The following is a 19,384-nucleotide window of genomic DNA, read 5'->3' as shown; positions in this document are numbered from 1 at the left end:
GCGTTTAAGCGATCAAGCTGAGACATACGCAGTGCTCACCATAGCCAAAAAACTGAAAAATTAAACTTTTAAAATTTTGGTTTTTCGACAATTACTCAAAATTTCAACCTACGAATTTCGCCAATAACTGAGCGTTTGTAGAAGAGCTTAGGACGCGTCTAACGGTGTATACCTTATATCTGGGAAAATTCGAATTTTTAAGTTATAGGCTTCATAAGTATGATCAAATCTATTTCTTATGGGAAAAAACGGTTTTTCAAGCTCAATAATTCCTGTAATACGTTCAGTTATCATACTCGATCTTGGATGCATCAGATACTACTTGTCAATACGTTTCAAATTCATGTTTAGTGATCAACATCAGGTAAGTCGTTCAGAAGTTATAGAGCTCCAAAATTATAATTAGTCCAGGAACTGAAATTTTTCACTTCGCAATTTTTACAGAATGGATCGATTTGCTTAAAAATTTGACAATAAGTAATGGATAGTCCAAGGATCAAAATCTACATGATGCCGAAAGACGCTTTTGCCATGGGGTGGTTGCCACCTCATCTCGAGGGTGGAATTTTTTTTTTATATTTTGACCGCAAATGCTGGTAAAAATATTAATTATAGCAAAAAATGTTCATTATATTTTTTTTTGATAAAATTAATAGTTTTCGATTTATTAGTTATCGAATCTGTTAGTTTTATATCGGAAAGATTACCAGATAAGGGCAGTTCTTGCCAGTGGCGCAGAAATACACCCTCTACACGCGACACTATTATATATACGAAATTTTCAATTTTCTAAATCTGACTGAATTGAAAATTTTGCCAACTCCCATCTTCAAGTTCAGAAAAAGACTCACCCATTCATATGTCAACCATCCATTTTGGTCCAAGGGTGTCGATTTTACGGCCCTTCCTATTTAGGGTCTGTTTTTCGTTCTGGTCCCCAAAACTCCCAAAAACGTGGAAAATTTGTCCAGCCTTTGCGGCTTCTAATAGAACTGATCATTACCTTTCCAACTTATGTCTAATTTTGAAAATCGGTTATACCATTCAAAAGTTATAGAGCGTAGAAATGTGACTCAATTTTTATTTAAAAAAGGGAAAATGTTTGTGGATATGTATGTATGTGTGTTTGAAAGTTAAACCGATTTTATATTTTTATCTGTGTTTAAAGAAGGGGTCAGGACCGATTTAGAACCGGTGTAGTTTGTTACTTTTGATCACCCATAAGCCAGCTATAGGACTTGGTAGGTACAAAACGGCATATTTTTTGGGGGTATATATATTCGGATCACGAAGAGGCAGGAGAACCGCAAATACATCAAATCAATAGTGTTGACTTAGCTTTCAAATAGTGTCTAAGCCGTCAGGATCAGACATATACACGGCTCAGTATAGCCGAAAAACTGAAAAACTAAACTTTGAAAATTTTGGTTTTTCGACAATTACTCAACATTTCAACGTACGACTTGCGCCAATAACTTAGCGTTTGTAGAAGGACTCAAGACGAATCTAACGATGTATACCTCATATCCGGGAAAATTCGAATTTTTATGTTATAGGCTTCATAAATATGATAAAATCTATTTCCTGTGGGAAAAACGGTTTCGAAAGCTCAATAATTCCTGTAATAGCTTCAGTTATCATACTTGACCTTAGATCCATCAGATACTACTGGTTAATACGTTTCAAACTCATGTTTACTGATCAAAAGCGGTTAAGCCGTTTAGAAGTTATTAAGATACAAAACTATAATCCAATTAACGATTATTCCCCAAATGGTTTATGTAGTTGTAGTGGTTACGACGTTAAATTTGATCTGACAACGGGCAATCCGACTTCATTTACCGGCCATCTCAATATATTTTTTTTCAATCTATTTCGAATAGAAAAAAATCTAGTGTACATTCGATGGACACTAGATCATTTGGGAGATAATGCAACAAAAGTGACAATTTATAAAGCTTGACGTGTAATAGAGGAACATTGCATTCAACTTCATACATTTAATTTATAAATACCTTTGAAAAACTCCTGATACAAGAATAAAAAACCGCTAAACGCCGTAAAAATGAGTGGCGCATAAAATATACCAGCTACAAAAGATCTGATATGAATGTTAAGTGGCGCGAAAATGGATTTTCATTTGATGCAAAGCAAAATTTTAGTTTTATTTTAAAATATGTTTCCATAATATTTGCTAAATTTGAAGTAAACGCGCCACAAAAGAGTTTCAAAATTCAAACTGTATCAAAGTTACTCTTTTGTGGCGCGTTTACTTCAAATTTAGCAAATATTATTGAAAAATATTTTAAAATAAAACTAAAATTTTGTTTTGCATCAAATGAAAATCCATTTTCGCGCCACGTAACATTCATATCAGATCTTTTGTAGCTGGTATATTTTATGCGCCACTCATTTTTACGGCGTTTAGCGGTTTTTTATTCTTGTATTACACCTACACTGACGTGTGAGAATAATATATTAAACTAACGTACAGTGCCTACCCATGTTCAAAATTTGCCTTAACAAAGTTTTAAAAATATGAGAGCTGTACTAAGTTTATTTCGCAAGTTGACTCTCATTAGAACCGCTTCGTTACGTGCTAAGTAACCATTGGAAACTTTATACGAAGCTGTCAGCTTTTTAGAGTGAGCTTTTGCACATTATAGGAATAAAAACCGTTGATAAAAACGAGAGCGCACCTAATGATCTACCTGAAATACAAGGATTAAACGGGTAATCAATATTAATTCCCCGGTGATTCATCTTTGCTGCTTTTTCCGATTTGCCGCGAATAAAAAGATTTCTCCCGTCTAGTTTCTCAAACGAAAATGGGTGTTGATGAATAATAGTGATCATTCTTGATTTCCAGAACTCCCAGCTGTTCATAATCGTTTCCAAACAAAAGTGCAATTATGAAAATGATCGTTATGACGGCTTCTGAGAGCTTCCGCTCGGGTGAGCATTTACTGAGACTACAAGAAAATGTGCGATGAATAAGAGGTGTTTCTATTATGTTTTGTCTACAGAAATTGTGTGCTTTATGAACGGAATAACAGCGAGGAGTACTGTGTTCGTTAAGTTTGGCCCCTATTTTAATATTGGAGAGAAAGGCGTTTTAAAACTGAAAAAGATATTTATATTCTCAGGAAAGTCACAATAACAGTAATTATTATTCTGTTAAATTAAATGTATGCCACAATCTAAAACAAGAAAGTGAAGAAGAGTTACTCTTTTTGCAGATCGGGGAGGAGAATCGGGGCAGAGAAGTTCTGCCCTGATTTTAATATTGGACGAAAAGACGTTTTAAAATTAAAAAAGATATTATTTATATTTTCAACACAGTGAATATAAAAATAATTAATAAAGTCCGTTCGCTCAACTCAGACGCATTTTAACATATTCAGAGTAGGAAACTAACAACGCAAAAATTCCTACCTCACGCTATCAACAGATCAAATAAACTTGTCATTACGTAATTGTTTCATTGAAAGAAGAAGAAGTATTGGAAATAGTGGGATAATACCACCAGAAACAGTTAAAAGGTTCCTACAACAAAATATGTTGAGTTGTTTGATGTATTAATATTCTAATTTCATTTTGTATGGTTATTATTAGAACACAGACGCAATCAAAGTAAAAGTTTCTACAGAGAGGTCAGACAACAAATAGTTTCTGTCCTTGTGGGATCAGTACTCACCGGAGGGACCACAGACGTTCGGAAACAATTAGCGTCTCTTTGCAAAGACAATGACGTCGACTTTGCAAAGTAACAAGACACTTACTCAACACACACACACTACACATTACTCCCCTGACTTAGTGATAAATTATACAATTACGTGGCTAAAGGTTCTAGTTCTAAACCAAAGCCAGAATCAGAGAAAAAAAAAAAAAAAAAAAGGTCAGACAACATAAGAGAGGCTCGTATATAAGGACAACCAACTTCGTGAGAGATAAAAATGGAAAAATGCCTGCTGCCGAAAACAAAATAATAGAAAGATGGACTGAATATTTTCAGAGCTCCTGAATATCCAAAATTTGACTGATAAAAACAATGACAATGGTGGAAAAAACGAAGAGCATGAGTATCAAACGGCCGAATTAGAAATACCCCACCAAGCATGGAAGAAATTACGCATGCCATAAAAACGCTTAAAAACGATAAATCCCCTGGTCTGGACAATATTGATGCCGAATCCATCAATTATTAATATAAAAGGCGTGGCAACCAGAAATAATGCCGAAAGAATGGTGTGGTAGTATTATTGTACCAATACACAAGAAAGGAAAACAGGAATCATGCATGAATTACAGAGGAATCTCACTAATCAACACTACGTACAAAATATTGGCTTCGATATTATTAAAAAGATTAGTACCATACGCCGAAGAAATAGTTGGTGACTACCGGCATTGATTAATAACTACCAGGGTGTTTTATAAGCAATGCTACCGGTGACACCAATGTGGTTTCAGGCCTGGCAGTTCGACTATTGATCAAATATTTACAATAAGACAAATGCTTGAAAAGTATTGGGAATATAGTCAGGACGTTCATCAGATATTTATAGACTTCAAACAGGCTTATGATTAAATTAATCGTGCAACATTTAGTCCATTCTTTCACGGTTTTTGCTCTAAATTTTAAAGAACCGCTTGGATTGACATGAAATTTGGCATACGTATAGCTTACATGTCAAAGAAAAAAAGTGATATTGTGCCAATGTGTGCTTTTGCCCTGGGGGTGACTTTCACCCCCTCTTGTGGGTGAAAAAATATATGTCCAAACTAAGTCCGGAAATGGGTAAACTGACTAATTTTAAGTAAGTTTTGCTCTATAGAGCTTTTTCGCCAAGTCAACACTTGTCGAGTTATTTGGAAGTTCAACAAAGTAAACACATTTTTAGACGGTTTTTCGCAAATAACTCAAAAAGTAAGTATTTTGTCGAAAAAAACGTTCTTAGCAAAAATATAGCCTATAAAAAAGGAAAAAAACATGATGTACGCATTAGGTCTCTGGATCTCGTAGAACCAGAGTTATAGCCAATGAAAAATATATCCATACTCACCAAATTTCAAATAGAATATTTCGATGTGAAATATCCAAAAAATTAAGCACTTTTTGGGGAAAACCTATTATGACTTTTTTAAAGTGTTTAAGAAAAGCTTTATTTCTGTTTTAACAAAAAGTTTCTAGCATTAAATTTAAGCAAGTTACGCTCAAAATAAAATTGGTCCCTTTTGTTTTTGCAAAAAAAGTCGGGAAGACCACCCCCTAATTAGCAACTTAAATTAAATTAATCGTTACCGCTCCACAAATTATTTTATATGTTGTGTTTATATGATCTGTAAATTTCATTGATTCAAAGCACTTATTTTTGAAAAAATTTAGCTTCAAAGTAAAATTTTTAAAAATTTAAATTTTGAAAAACATGCTTTTTTTTCAAAATAACTTAAAAATTGTTGAAGATACCAAAAATCTCGAAAAACAAAAAAAGTCAGATTTGCTTTTCTGAATATCATGTATTTTTTTGTTTTTCTGTTAGACAAAAATTGGTTAAGATTTGGTGTTTCGAAATTTGCATACATTCGGGATCAGTGATTCGTCCAACCCCTTTTAACTACAGCCCTTTCAATAATAAGGACTTTGAACCGATGAAACTTACAGATCATATAAACAATATATACACAAGTCAAGAAACTTGTGAAGTCGTAACAATTACGTTCATTTAAGATCCTAATTAGGGGGTGATTTTCTCGATTTTTTTACCAAAACCAAAAGGGACTAACTTTATTTTGAGCGTAACTTGTTTAATTTTGATGATAGAATTTTTTTTATAAAACCAAAATGAAGCTTTTTTTAAACACTTTAAATAAGTTGTAATGAGTTTTCCCCGAAATGTGCTTCATTTTTGGTTATTTCACGTTAAAATATTCCATCTGGAATTTGACGAATATGAACCTATTTTTCATTAGCTATAAGTCTGCTTCTACTAGGTGTAGAGACGTGATATATACACAATTTTTTTTAATTTTTTACAGGCTATCTTTTTGCTGAGAATGTTTTTTCGACAAAATACTTACTATTTGAGCTATTTTCGAGAAACCGTCTAAAAACGTGGTTATTTTGTTGAAAAAAGGAACATATTCACTGCCAAATAACTCGAAAAGTATTGACTTATTGAAAAAACTCTATAGAACAAAAGTTACTTAAAATTAGCCAGTCTATCCATTTTCTGAATTTCTTTGGACGAATATTTTTTTACCCTCAAGAGCGGGTGAAAACCACCCCCAGGGCAAAAGCACATATCGGCACAATATCACTTTTTTTCTTTGACTTGTTAGCTATGTTTATGCCAAATTTCATGTCAATCCAAGCGGTTCTTTAAAATTTCGAGGTTTTGCAATATTTTACCGTTAAAGAACGGACTAATTATGGAAGGCAATGATCGAGCTCGGCGTACCCAAGAAACTAGCTGCGGTAACACAAATGTGTGTAAGTAACTCCTTTGCACAAGTTAGAATAGGGGGGAAAATATCAAATGCTTTATACGTAAATTATGGACTGAGACAGGGAGATCCGTTGTCCCCATTGTTGTTTAACCTGGCCTTAGAATATGTCATGCGAAAAATGTATCCAAAAATCAAACCAGACATAACTGCTCGGGGAGCAAAAATCATACTTGCCTTTGCCGATGACGTAGACGCAGTAGCACAATCAACATTAGAAATTAAGGATATTTTCTCGAGCTTTGAAGAAGCTGCATTAAACATCGGTCTGAAAATAAATGAAGACAAAACAAAATATTATTATAAACGATCATAACTTCGAAGTGGTTAAAGAATTTAAATATCTAGGAGCAATAGTCACAAATGACAACAAATTAGAGCGAGAAGTTGAAATGCGAATAATAGCAGGAAACAGATCTTTCTTTACAATGAAACATCTAATGAAGTCAAAGCTTTTTTCACGAGGTGCAAAAATCTAGATATACAGGGTGTCCAGAAACTCTACCGACAAACGAAGACAGGAGATTCCTCAGATAATTTTATGACAATTTAACCCAATTCACCTAGTCCGAAAATGCTTCGTAAGGGAGCTAGAGCTCTTTGAAGATGGCGCCATGTAATTAGTTTTTCTTAAATACCTCCAGAACGCTTCTATTTAGAAAAACGAAAATTGGTATACATATTTACTTTCCTGAAATGAATCGATTCCATCCATTGCGAATTTCTAGTACCGGTCATAGGCGTACGTTTTGGGTAGGGCAACGGTTATTTTATCGCATAAATTTTTTGTCTTCAACTTTTAAGCATTTTTGATACTGGATTATTAAATTGTGAGGTATTCTAGTACTAAAAGATACCCTTACTTTAAGTCGATAGGATACACCGTTTTCTAGAAAAATCGATTTGAAAATTTTTAGTTTTGGGAATTTGAAAAAAAAGGTTAAAAAAATTAAAGAAAAAACGATGTATTTTACCAACTTAAAGCAAGAGTAACTTTTAGTACTCGAATACCTCATAATTGAATGTGTGTCAAAAATACTTAAAAATTAAAGACAATAAAGGTATGCTATAAAATAACTGTTAACCTACCCAAAACGGACGCCTATGACCGGTACTAGAAATTCGCCATTAATGAAATCGATTAATCTCTGGAATATAAATAAATGTACCAGTTTTCATCTTTCTAAATAGTTTTTTTTGTATCTTTTTTTTTAATTCAAGGAACGAAAAATTTTCAAATCGATTTTTCTAGCAAACGGTGTATCCTATCGACTTAAACTAAGAGTACCTTTTAGTACTAGAATAACTCACAATTAAATAATTCAGAGTCAAAAATGCTTAAAAATTAAAGACAAAAAAGTTAGGCGATAAAATAACCGTTGCCCTACCCAAAACGGACGCCTATGAGTTGTACTAGAAATTCGCAATGGATGGAATCGATTCATTTCTGGAAAGTAAATATGTATACCAATTTTCGTTTTTCTAAATAGAAGCGTTCTGGAGGTATTTAAGAAAAACTAATTACATGACGCCATCTTCAAAGAGCTCTAGCTCCCTTAGGAAGTATTTTCGGACTAGGTGAATTGGATTAAATTATCTTAAAATTATCTGAGGAATCTCCTGTCTTCGTTTGTCGGTAGAGTTTCTGGACACCCTGTATAAGACCATAATACGACCAGCAGTCGCGTATGGAAGCGAAGCATGGCCGCTAACAAAAAGAGAAGTAAATAAATTACTGGTGTGGGAACATAAAATCCTTCGAATGTATATGGCCCTTGCAGAGACAACGTGACAAACGAATGGAGGCGCAGATGCAATAACGAGCTAGAGTCTCTATTCGGAAAAGAAAATTTAGTCAGATATTATAAAGGCTGATAGACTCAGATGGGCAGGGCATGTGATACGCAGTAACGACAATCGCCTTATAAACAATGTGTTCTGGGAAAGGCCAGATGGAAGAAGGTCTGTAGGGCATAGGGCGGCCTAGAAAAAGGTGGAAAATGCAGTCAAAGAAGATCTAGAGAAAATGGGAGTGCGACAATGGGAATTAGTGGAAGAGGACCGACAAACATGGAAGGCAATAGTAAACGCGGCAAAGACCCACGAAGAGTCTTAGCGCCAATGATGATGATTATTATTATTATTGCTTCTTCTGAAATACTGGAGTCTTGTTTTATTAACAGCCCCAACTAGCTTTGTATTATTTCCCAGGGCTTGTTATTAAAATATTTTATTTTGCCTCGTGTCTTTGATATAAGGAGATATTTTTGGATCAATAAATCATTTTTTTTTTATTTATGTTTGTCGCAAACCATAGTGTTATAATTTTTTTTAAATATTTTTTGGGAATTTTGAATAAAAATTTGGAATTTCCAAACTTGCATTTCGTGAACTCTTAACGGACAAGAGACCCAAACACCACTATTAAAAAAATAGATGGTTCCTAAAAAATAAACTTATAATTAATATTTCTATTAAAATTTCCAGGTAATGCAGAAGTATATATCATGTTAGCTCTGTTGATTGGATTAGCAACAGTCGTGATCGGATGCTGGCTGTCAGACAACTGCTGGTCTCCCGAACCCGACAGTCAGATTATCACGGTGGCCTGACCCAAGCTAAAGCCGGCTTTAAAGCCGCCGCCACCGCCCTTACCTCCAGGAAGCGAATCAGCCTCTTCGACGTCGCCTTCACCAGATTCGCCGCAGTCACCTGGCTCACCGAGACAGTTGAGTCCAGAGAGTAATTGGCCTCTAGTAGAGGTAAGTAGAATTCTAGAAGTAAATACCCAGAAACATACTAACTTTCTTCTGCTACTTCTTTTTTAACTTCTTCTTGTACTTGTTCATTGGCGGAATGATACCTTTAAGAAAGGTTATCCCTCCATCTTTGCGCCGTTGTCTGATACTTCTCCTACCCATTGGTGCTGTATCTACCCTCTTCTGCTTATTATATGATTCTTACATTCTTTTTCTGTTTAGTGTTCATTCCTTTATACACCGTACATTACATTTGCTTCTAATGCGGTCACTCCTCTTCAGATCTTTCTGCGTATTTCTTCTAATTTCTGCGTTTCTGATACATATTACATTATTGGTCTTCTGCTAGCTTTATAAATTCTTCATTTGATCCCCAGTGTTATTATACACACACCTAAACTTATATGAAATCACCATGTATTTCAAAGTAATATTTATTTCTTTTGAAAAAACTTGTTATTGTTGCGAAGAATAAAGGTTTTTATTGAAAATAAACAAATTATAAGACAATCGGATAGTACAGCTCAGTACGGTATAGGTTATTTGCTTAAGTTGCAAATTGAACGAAAATAAATAAACTAACTTTTGCGTCCAAAAACGAAAATATGACTGATGTGGGGTTATAGAACTAACAACGAGGAAAGATTATTGGTCTTGTCGAGATAGTAATGTTCTCAGAGGGATATAGCTGTAGAGCTAGGCGTAATACAGGGCGTAATATACCTATGCTAGGTAACAGGAACTAGGAAAGCTCAAAAATAAAGCAAGGGAAAGTCGCCAAAAGTAATAATGGCTCTCCAAGATCGTTTAATTGTCCAATCAGCTGGAAGACACCCAACCATTTCTCACCTGCAGCTCCAAAGGCAGCTTTTGGAAGCTACAGGTGTAACTGTTTCAGTTGAAACGATAAGAAGAAGAGTTCGTACCAGGAAGTATACAGCAGGAGACAGTTATGGGTTCCCGAGTTATCCAGGCAGCACAAGACTGATCGCCTAAATTGGTGTCTTCACCAAAAGTGGAACATTGAATTATGTTAAAATTATTTTGTTTTAAATTGAATAAACATATTCAGTACAATTTACAGAATATTCAAAGACCATTTCAAGGGCAAATATTGAAAAGTAAGCCAACGGTCTCAAATTTTTACAAACACCTCTAAAGAAATGGATTTTGTGAAAGTTCAAAAATATTTTATTTGCTTTTATTATGTAAGTTATTTCTAAGTAATTGTTTATAATGTATAGTATATTGTACAACAAGAGAGAAAAAAGACATATTTCTCACGAGCGCAGAAGTTTGTTGGCACGAGACGAGTGCCGCAAATCAAGCGAGAGAGAAATATGTAATTTTCTCTCGTGTTGTACACGGTACTTTTTCTATGGATGCGTTTTTGTCAATAGTTCAAACTTCAAAATTAAATAATTTAGGTGCTTTTAGGTATATTATATGCCTAAATTGAAATAAAATACATATATACACATAGGTATTTAATATTCTTAATATTTTTATAATTTATTTATTTAAAATTATAATTCACTGAACAGTCTTAAAAGTAATTTTTGATAAGTTGTTTGACATTTTGTTTGACAAAAATAATTGTGTTTGTATTGTGCACGTTACCATGGAAATGGCGATCGTATGTATGTAAACCGGCGGTGAACCCGTGAGAAAAAATATTTCTCACTGCAATGGCCGACTTTTCTCACTGCCTGAGAAATTTTTCGTTTTGAATGTATGTAAATAGTGAGAGAAGTTGCACATTGTATAGCATCCATAGAAAAAGTAATTACTTCGAGTTTTTTAGTTTTTAGGGGAGTGCATATAGATTTTCACTTCGGAAAAAATCAAACAAGATGGAACTTTTTGAAATTTCATTAAAAAATGTTTAATAAACAACACATCAAAAAGTTCTACTCGAGAAGTGGGTGCTTCATTTTTTATTAAACAAATGAACTACGAAATTAAATGTTTTTTAAATAACTCCGAAAATATAAATTTTAGAAAAAAACTGACTTAACCATTGAAAAATTCAGAAAATTTTACAAAAAAAATTTTATATAAAGAATTTTCTAAAATTAAATCTGCATCTCCTATAATTTTTTATTTATAACGCTAAAGTCACCCTTCTCACAAACATTGGCGCACTGTAAACTAACGTACGGCGAAGTGCACGGTTGAGTAATTTTAATGTAATTCTGTAAATAATTGATCAAATAAAATTTTGCAAATTGAAAATGAGAGTAGAATAATTAAGCTATCTTATGGTTATAACAGAAATAAATAAAATGTATGGGTATATATAAGTACGGTGTGGGCGGAAAGTGAGCCTTACATGAATTTTGTTTAAAAATGATTTAAAAATGTGTAACTAATACAATTTTTCTTATAAAACTCTCAATTTTACACACCTTACCTTTCAAGTATCTTACTAAATGATGTTTCATTCAAAAAAATCTCAAAAATTTAATACAAATGATATGACGTCTCAAAAATTGTAATTTTTGAAATATTCGTAGTTTTATAGAATTACCACCACTTTAAGACGGCATTACTCAAGTTTGAACAGATTTATTACAGTTTTATAAGTGCTTTTTTAAAGCCTAGGATGCAATCTTTAAAAAGCACTGAATTATTTTACTTTAGAGATGAAATAAACTATTTATTTTTAAGAAAATTTAGAAAGATAACAAAAATGTAATACAAAAACCGAAAATTACCAGCTAAAAAAATGTTTATACAAAGTGATCAAAACTTTTTTCTGTAAAAATTACCCAAAATACATTTAATAATAAGCATCAACAATAATAAATGTTCAGCAAAAAATTTTTTTTAGCTCTTATACAGTACCTATGTCTGCGTAACTTGGAACCTATTGATAACTTTTTTATTATCAGTTTTACGAAAAAAAGTTATTCTTTATAAAACACTCTGCATCATATAATCTAAGATGCAATCATCAAATACTAAATTTAATTAATGTTATACGAGGTATGTCAAAAAATATGAATTTCACTAAAGAGTAAAGTACCTTTACATTTCACAATATCGAAAATTATTATTAAGAAAAGTTGTTTGGAATTAAAAAATTTGTTTTAGTGTTCAATTACATTCTTCTTAATAAAATATTAACTCTTAAGAAAAATTCATATTTTTTACATACCTCGTATAAAATTTAAAAAGTTTGATATATGATGATTGTATCTTAGATTTTAGACCAGATAGAGCATTTTATGAAGAATAACTTTTTTTCGTAAAAGTGATAATAAAATAGTTATCATAATTGTAGTAAAATGATGATGAGTAATGAGTAGGTATCCGTAATTTGACAAAAAATTGAAATTTTTTTTTCGATTAGAATGATGTAATTGTATATTTAGACATAGTTTCTAATTTCAAACAACTTTTCATAATAGCACTTTTTGATATTCTGGAATATAAAGGTACTTGACTCTTTAACGAAATTCATATTTTTGACATAACTCCTATAAAATTAATAAAATTTGATATCCGATGGTTGAGCTTTAGATTTTTGACTATCCGGAGCATTTTATTAGGAATAAATTTTTTTCGTAAAATTGATAATAAAAAAGTTTTCCATGTGGTTCCTAGCTACGCAGACACACTGTATAAGAGCTTCTGTATAAGAATTTTCAAATTGCAATGCCATATTCGGATTCAGCATAATCAAAAACAAAATAGAAACATATTTGATCAAAGTAAAATATTGAATTTATCGATATTTTTAAAATTATTTATACAAACAATTGTTATTGTTTAAACAGTTAGCGGCCAAATCTGCGAGTAGAACTTTTTACTTTTTTTTTGTTCTTTGGAGTTGTATGACTACGGGCCCTTCAAGGCTCATTCGCCGATTCACCAATTTTGCTCATTTATTTTACAATATATTTTCCTATACCTATCTACTTAACATTTTCTGTCCTACTTGTTCTACATACTTTATAAGGAATTACGGTTTACGTTAGTTAGTTTATAATTTAATTTTTATGTTCTATAAATAATTGCATTAATTCTGTATTATTAATTTGTGATAATATATATGTTAAACTTATTGTGTATGTTATATTTTTACAGCTGTATAATTTACTTATAAACATATTTATATTTATTTGTATTAGAGGGCAATTTAAAATCATATGTTCAGCATCACCTATTTCTCCACATTGACAAACATGTATGTAAACTAACAAGAAAAGTTTTAGAAAAATATAAGCTTGTTTGAATTTTTCCGAAACAATGCATATTTTCGTTCTAATTGCTCTCCCCTATTTAACGATTTTTCAGTTTTTGGCATTACGCGGAAATCAAAACAACGAAATTTGTTGCGAAAAAAGGATGATAATCAAAATAATATATATTTATTATTGTTAGAAAAAGTAAGCATAACACAAAAATATCTCGACAGCGTTACGTCACTTTATAAGGAAGCACCCCTGTCAGCCTTCATTAGAATACAAAGATTGCAATGGGCCGGACATGGACAAGAATGGGAGAGGATAGGCTACCAAAAAGAGCACTGAATGCTAGAATGCAGGGAAAGAGACCGGTTGGAAAGCTAAGAAAGCGCTGGGAAGTCACAGTCAACAGCGACGCACAAGCTCTTTTAGGAGTACGTGTATGGAGAAGAGCAGCCACAGACAAGCAAGGGTGGAGGCAAAAAATAAAGGAGGCCAAGGCTCAATTTGTGCTGTAGTGCTGTAGAAGAAGTAGAAGTTACGTCACGAAATGTTTAAAGAAAATCCATGGAGAATTTCAGCTGGATCGGTCAAGAGTAGTTTTTGAGATGAGTTACAATGTGCACCGCTTTTGAAAACAACAACAATTTTGAGAAAAACTTGTTTAAAGTTTTGACAATTTTATTTTCAATTTCGTTTTGTCTGTTAAATCGTAAAGTTAAGATCACCGGAATATATTTTTGAATCGCGGAGCAATTTACAAAAGAATTTTGAAACAGCTGTTGAACGTTTCTCGTTACGCTCAAGCGCGCTGGCGCGAAGCTACTGCAAAGCGAGTCGAATATTCAACATGCTGTGTTGTCGCTAATCGTCCTCCGATAAATCTGAAATTTTCAGAGAGTATTCTTGAAGTGATTGTACAGTTATTCACTATATTTTCACCCCCCTGTAAACTGTTTATTTACAGAATTAAAAAAAAATGCAAAATAGAGAAGTTATTCGATTTTGAAACTATGATTTTTTGACATAATATATGTTATACTAGTGACGTCATCCATCTGGGCGTAATGACGTAATCGCCTACTTTTTTAAATGGAAATAGGGGTCGTGTGATACCTCGTTTGAAAGGTAATTGAATTCTATATTCAGTAATATAAACATTAAGTTAATTATTTATATAGGGTGCCCAAAATTTTTTTTTAAATTAAATTAATTGACACAAAAAGAAGAATGTATGTAATTAATTTAATTCAAAATATCTTCAACTGCTGTTTGAAAACAGAAATAAAACGGCACATGGGTGGCAATTTAAACATTGAATTTAAGTGAAAGTGATGTTTATTTGTTCAATAAACATTTATTTCTGTTTTCTGGCAGCAATAGAGTATATTATGAGTTAAATAAATTACGTACATTCTTTGTATCAATTAATTTAATAAAAAACTGTTTTGGACACCCTGTACAAATAATTATCTTAATGTTTATATTACCAAATAGAGAATTGAATAACCTTTCAAATGAGCTGGCACACGACCCCTTTTCTTTCTCATTTAAAAAAAAATAGTCGATTACGTCATTGCGCCCAGATGGATGACGTCACTAGTATGATATATTATGTCAAAAAATCGAATAACATTAAATACGAATATAATAGCGAAGTTAAAAGTTGAATAACTTTTGTATTTTATATATTTTTCTAATTCTGTAAATAAAGCAGATTACAGGGGGTCAAAATATAGTGAATAACCCTGTACATTAATTTAAAATAAGTAATATAAAAATCGAAAATTATTTACAAATTTTTAAACTATTTCCCCTAATGTATTGTATTAATTTCTTTTTGGTTTAGGTATCAGACAGAGACACGCTGGAACTTTGACACCACGCCATGTGCGACAAAAATGGCGGAATCCTAATCTCTTCCGAAAAGGAAGAATGTGAAGTACATTTTAAGAATAATATTCTAGAAAACGGTCATATCTGCCAACTTATTCTCGACGATAAGTGCGAAGTACACGACACGAGATTTTTCCAGGAGAGTATCCAAAGCTGAGGAGAGACTTTTGTGCAAAGATAATAGAACTGTGAATTTTCGAAAAACACTTGCGATATCGAAAACGGTGTGCCAAGATGTTTATTTGCCAAACTGTGTAGATTGTAAGATCGATTAGTAAGTAATATAAATATATGATTGTTTCCTATGTCTTCTATATAAGAAGATTTGTATATCTTGACCCTCTTTTTCACACATGAACTTGAACAATAAATTTCGTATGTGTTTCCAATGAATATGACATTATAACGCTTAAAACATTATCAACCAAAGAAAACTGTTGACTCCTCAATATCATTTATACTAAATTAACAATCAAGATGCAGTAGAAATAAACAAACCAAGACACGTTAAATGCTACTAGAAGCACTCCCTAATCATAAATTACAATGTAAAAACTTTGGAAATCATGATTTACGATTTACAATGTATATACAATATACATACATTTGATTGTAAATTATGATTCGGGAGTGATCCTAGTAACATTTAACCCGGCACCTGCCACGTGGGGTGCTACCAGCACCCCATAACACATTTTTATCAAATATTTGGTATTTCAAGTTTGGTTACGGAGCTGTGCGTCATAGTAGCTTTCTATAATATTATATAGCATAGATGTGTTAGTGTTTGAAGTGGTTATTTAGTGTCATTCTGAACTTATAACACTAAAATCGAATTGGGGTGTCATCATCTGGCACTTTAAGTTTTAAATTTTTTTTGTATTTTTGATAAACAGGTCAAATTTACATTTTTTATTGAAATAACTGATTTAAAGTATTAATATAGACCCTATACTCACTAAATATTAATTTTTTTAGATATTTTACTTGACTTCATTTATTATGGCTTGGCACTTCCTAATTTGCTTATAACACCTTTTTCATTTTATTTTTTAACTTTTATAACATATTAGTAGCTAATAAGTTAATAAAACATGTTTTTTTTATATTCTTGTGTTACTCAACACATTATTTTGTTTCTTTTGGCGCCTTGCAAAGCCACGTTGCAGGTGCCGGGTTAACGTGTCTTGGTTTGTTTATTTCTACTGGATCTTGATTGTAGATTTAATATAGTTTTATCTTTTATTTTAATAGTAATTAGAAAATTTAGAAACTTTTTCGTAAAATTTGAATATCAATAAAATAATTTAAAAGCTTTAATTTTATGTGAAAATTCTATACTTAAATAATTTTATCAGACATAACTCTGTTAAAAATAAAACACTTTGTTAGTGCTTAAACGTTTCGACTATTTGCCATTTTTAATAAAGCACTTTAATAAACAGTATATTTTATAATTCAGTTCATATATTTACTGGTTTTACAAAAACATACCGCCTACTACTTATAACCTAAAACCGGTTTGTACTCGGTTTTTCCCGTTGTATTTTTGATCGCGGTTAGAACCGTTTTTTTAAGTAATCTGGGTGAAAAACGGGATAAGCTATGTCTGAAAAAAATAATTCGTAGAAAAAGTGGGAAAATTTCTCGCCCTAGTTCCACCTTCTATTTAGTAGCCCCTTCCCTATCTCGTTACACGCAGAACCCAATACACGCTGACGCCGTTTGTATATAGTACCGATATCGATAATATTGATACGGATTCGAATAGAGTGTCCCAAACTAAAATGTAATGTAAATGTAACATTGTAACCTATTGGGTATTGGCTATTGATTAAAAAAGCGAATAGTGTTTTATCAACAACCGCCCTCCCTAGCTGGAATGCAAACGTGATGTTAGGCCCTAAAGCTACATGACAGGTAGGTACTGCAATATAAGGCCTGTTCAGGATGGTATTTAAAATATTTGTCAATGGTTCACATTCAGTTTATTAAGTTGCGATAATTAGAGATGTTCTTTGTTGTATTAATGAAACTTAAAAGCATATTGGAGATTTATAGATGCATTTATTATACAATTCTTGTAGATACAACCTAGCATGAGCACGCTGTGATCTAGGGCTTCCTAACCTCTAAAAACCCCTCTGTCATCCTCCTAACCTCATGGCCTCTACCAACCAAGCCAGCCAGGAACTAACGTGCGGGGTGTTGCCTAATGTAGGAATACCTAACACAACATCCTCCTTTTTAAGATTATAAAAGTAACAACATTCTTAATACTAAATGATACAATAAAACACATTATGTGATATAGTCTGAAAACCAGTTGGGACGTTTTTTATTTCTCTTTGGAGTAATGTTTTCGGATGCACTTGGAGCTACACTGCTTGGTAAAGCTTCTGCACTCTCACTGATAGATATTGGTTTGTCACTACACTGTACACTATCACTTTCTACAATTTTCTCCCCAGAAGATGAATCTTTAGGATTCTCTGAATAATTAGCCCTTACAATAGGCAGGGGAGTAACATTATTGGCGTTCGGAACATAATATGGAGCAGCTATTAAAAACCACCTATTTCTACGATAAACAGTACCATCATTAGTTTTAACAATATAAGCACGAGGTTCTGAACATACCTCTGATACCACTCCATATTTCCGAAGGTCAGTAATCCACACCGTATCACTGATTTTTAAATCAGACATCTCCTTAGAATTGTGTCTTCTGTTATAATTGTTTTCCTGAAGAGTTTTACGTTTTTCTTCAGTGTTAATGAAAGATTTTCTAGCATTAACCACTTCCTCAAGTTTACTAGGAAGCATAGGCAACAATGTTTTTAATTTACGCGACATTAGCAATTCTGAAGGACTGAAGCCACATTCTAAAGGAGTTGATCTATAGGCCAATAGACCCAAATATATATCCTCATTTTTCTTCAGCAAAGATTTTGCGACCTTTACTGCTGCTTCTACACAGCCGTTAGACTGTGCATAGTAAGGACTGCTAGTAGTGTGAATAAAATTGTATTCAGCAGCAAATTTGGAAAAACCTGAGCTGAATTGAGGACCCTGATCCGATCTGACAACGTCAGGTATTCCATATCTCGCAAATTGTTCTTTCAACTTTTCAACAATAACACTTTCAGTTAGACTAGTCAAAGGTATGATTTCAAAAAACCTAGAATAGTAATCTGTTAGAATTAGAAACCAATTTTTTTCTTTAAACAAATCAACAGCTACCTTTTGCCATGGTCTAGATGGAATGGTATCCTTGACAAATGTTTCTTTAATATTTGTGCGTTCCTCAACACAATTCGGACAAGACCTAACAAGATTTTCAATCTGAGAAGAAAGTCCTATCCACCAGACAGACATTTTTGCCCTTTCCCTGCATTTTACAATGCCTTGATGGCCTTGATGAAGGTATTCCAGGGTTTGTAATTGTAAGGCAGGAAGAACAATTAACCTGGAATTTTTTGTAAGAAAGTTCTCATTAAGACTAATCTCATACCTGTATTGAAAATAAGGGCACATTTCTGGCAATATATGTTTTTTGTCAGGCCAGCCTGAAATACAATATTGTTTAAGATTCCTACAAATAGGATCTAACTCTTGTTCATTAAGAATTTTATTAAGAAAATGATTTTTTATAGGCAAATTTTGTATAATTAGACGAACATGTGCATCTACTTCTGAAGTAAGTTCTTCACTATTGTGTGACACCTGCAATGGATTACGACTTAAAGCGTCAGCTACTTTTAAGTCTGTCCCTCGAGTAAAAAGTACAGTATAATTATATCTCATAAGTCTGAGACGAAATCTTTGTAGACGAGGAGTCAAATCATCAAGATTTTTTGTCTGTAATATTTGTAGAAGTGGTTTATGATCGGTTTCTAAAATTACAGAAATTCCTGTTATGTATTCCTGAAATTTTTCACAAGCCCATGTTAAACTCAAACACTCTCGCTCAATTTGAGCATAGCGACATTCAGTAGGAGAAAGTGTTCGAGATGCATATGCTAC

At 32.7% G+C, this 19,384-nt stretch overlaps 1 protein-coding gene across 1 annotated transcript in view; it reads left to right on the top strand.

Moving 5' to 3' along the window:
* Positions 1–16,561, top strand: part of LOC114330534 (uncharacterized) — a 60,291-nt gene extending 43,730 nt beyond the window's left edge. The window contains exons 3-4 of the mRNA XM_050647673.1: positions 8,998–9,272; positions 15,312–16,561. Of these exons, the coding sequence (XP_050503630.1) occupies positions 8,998–9,122 (125 nt within the window). The 3' untranslated portion in view covers positions 9,123–9,272; positions 15,312–16,561. The remainder of the gene's footprint in view (positions 1–8,997; positions 9,273–15,311) is intronic.
* The last annotated feature ends 2,823 nt before the right edge of the window (positions 16,562–19,384 follow it).

The sequence above is a fragment of the Diabrotica virgifera genome, chromosome 3 (genome assembly GCF_917563875.1).
Source record: "Diabrotica virgifera virgifera chromosome 3, PGI_DIABVI_V3a".
Classification (NCBI taxonomy): Eukaryota; Metazoa; Arthropoda; class Insecta; order Coleoptera; family Chrysomelidae; genus Diabrotica; species Diabrotica virgifera.
This window is presented reverse-complemented; position numbering and strand designations above follow the sequence as displayed.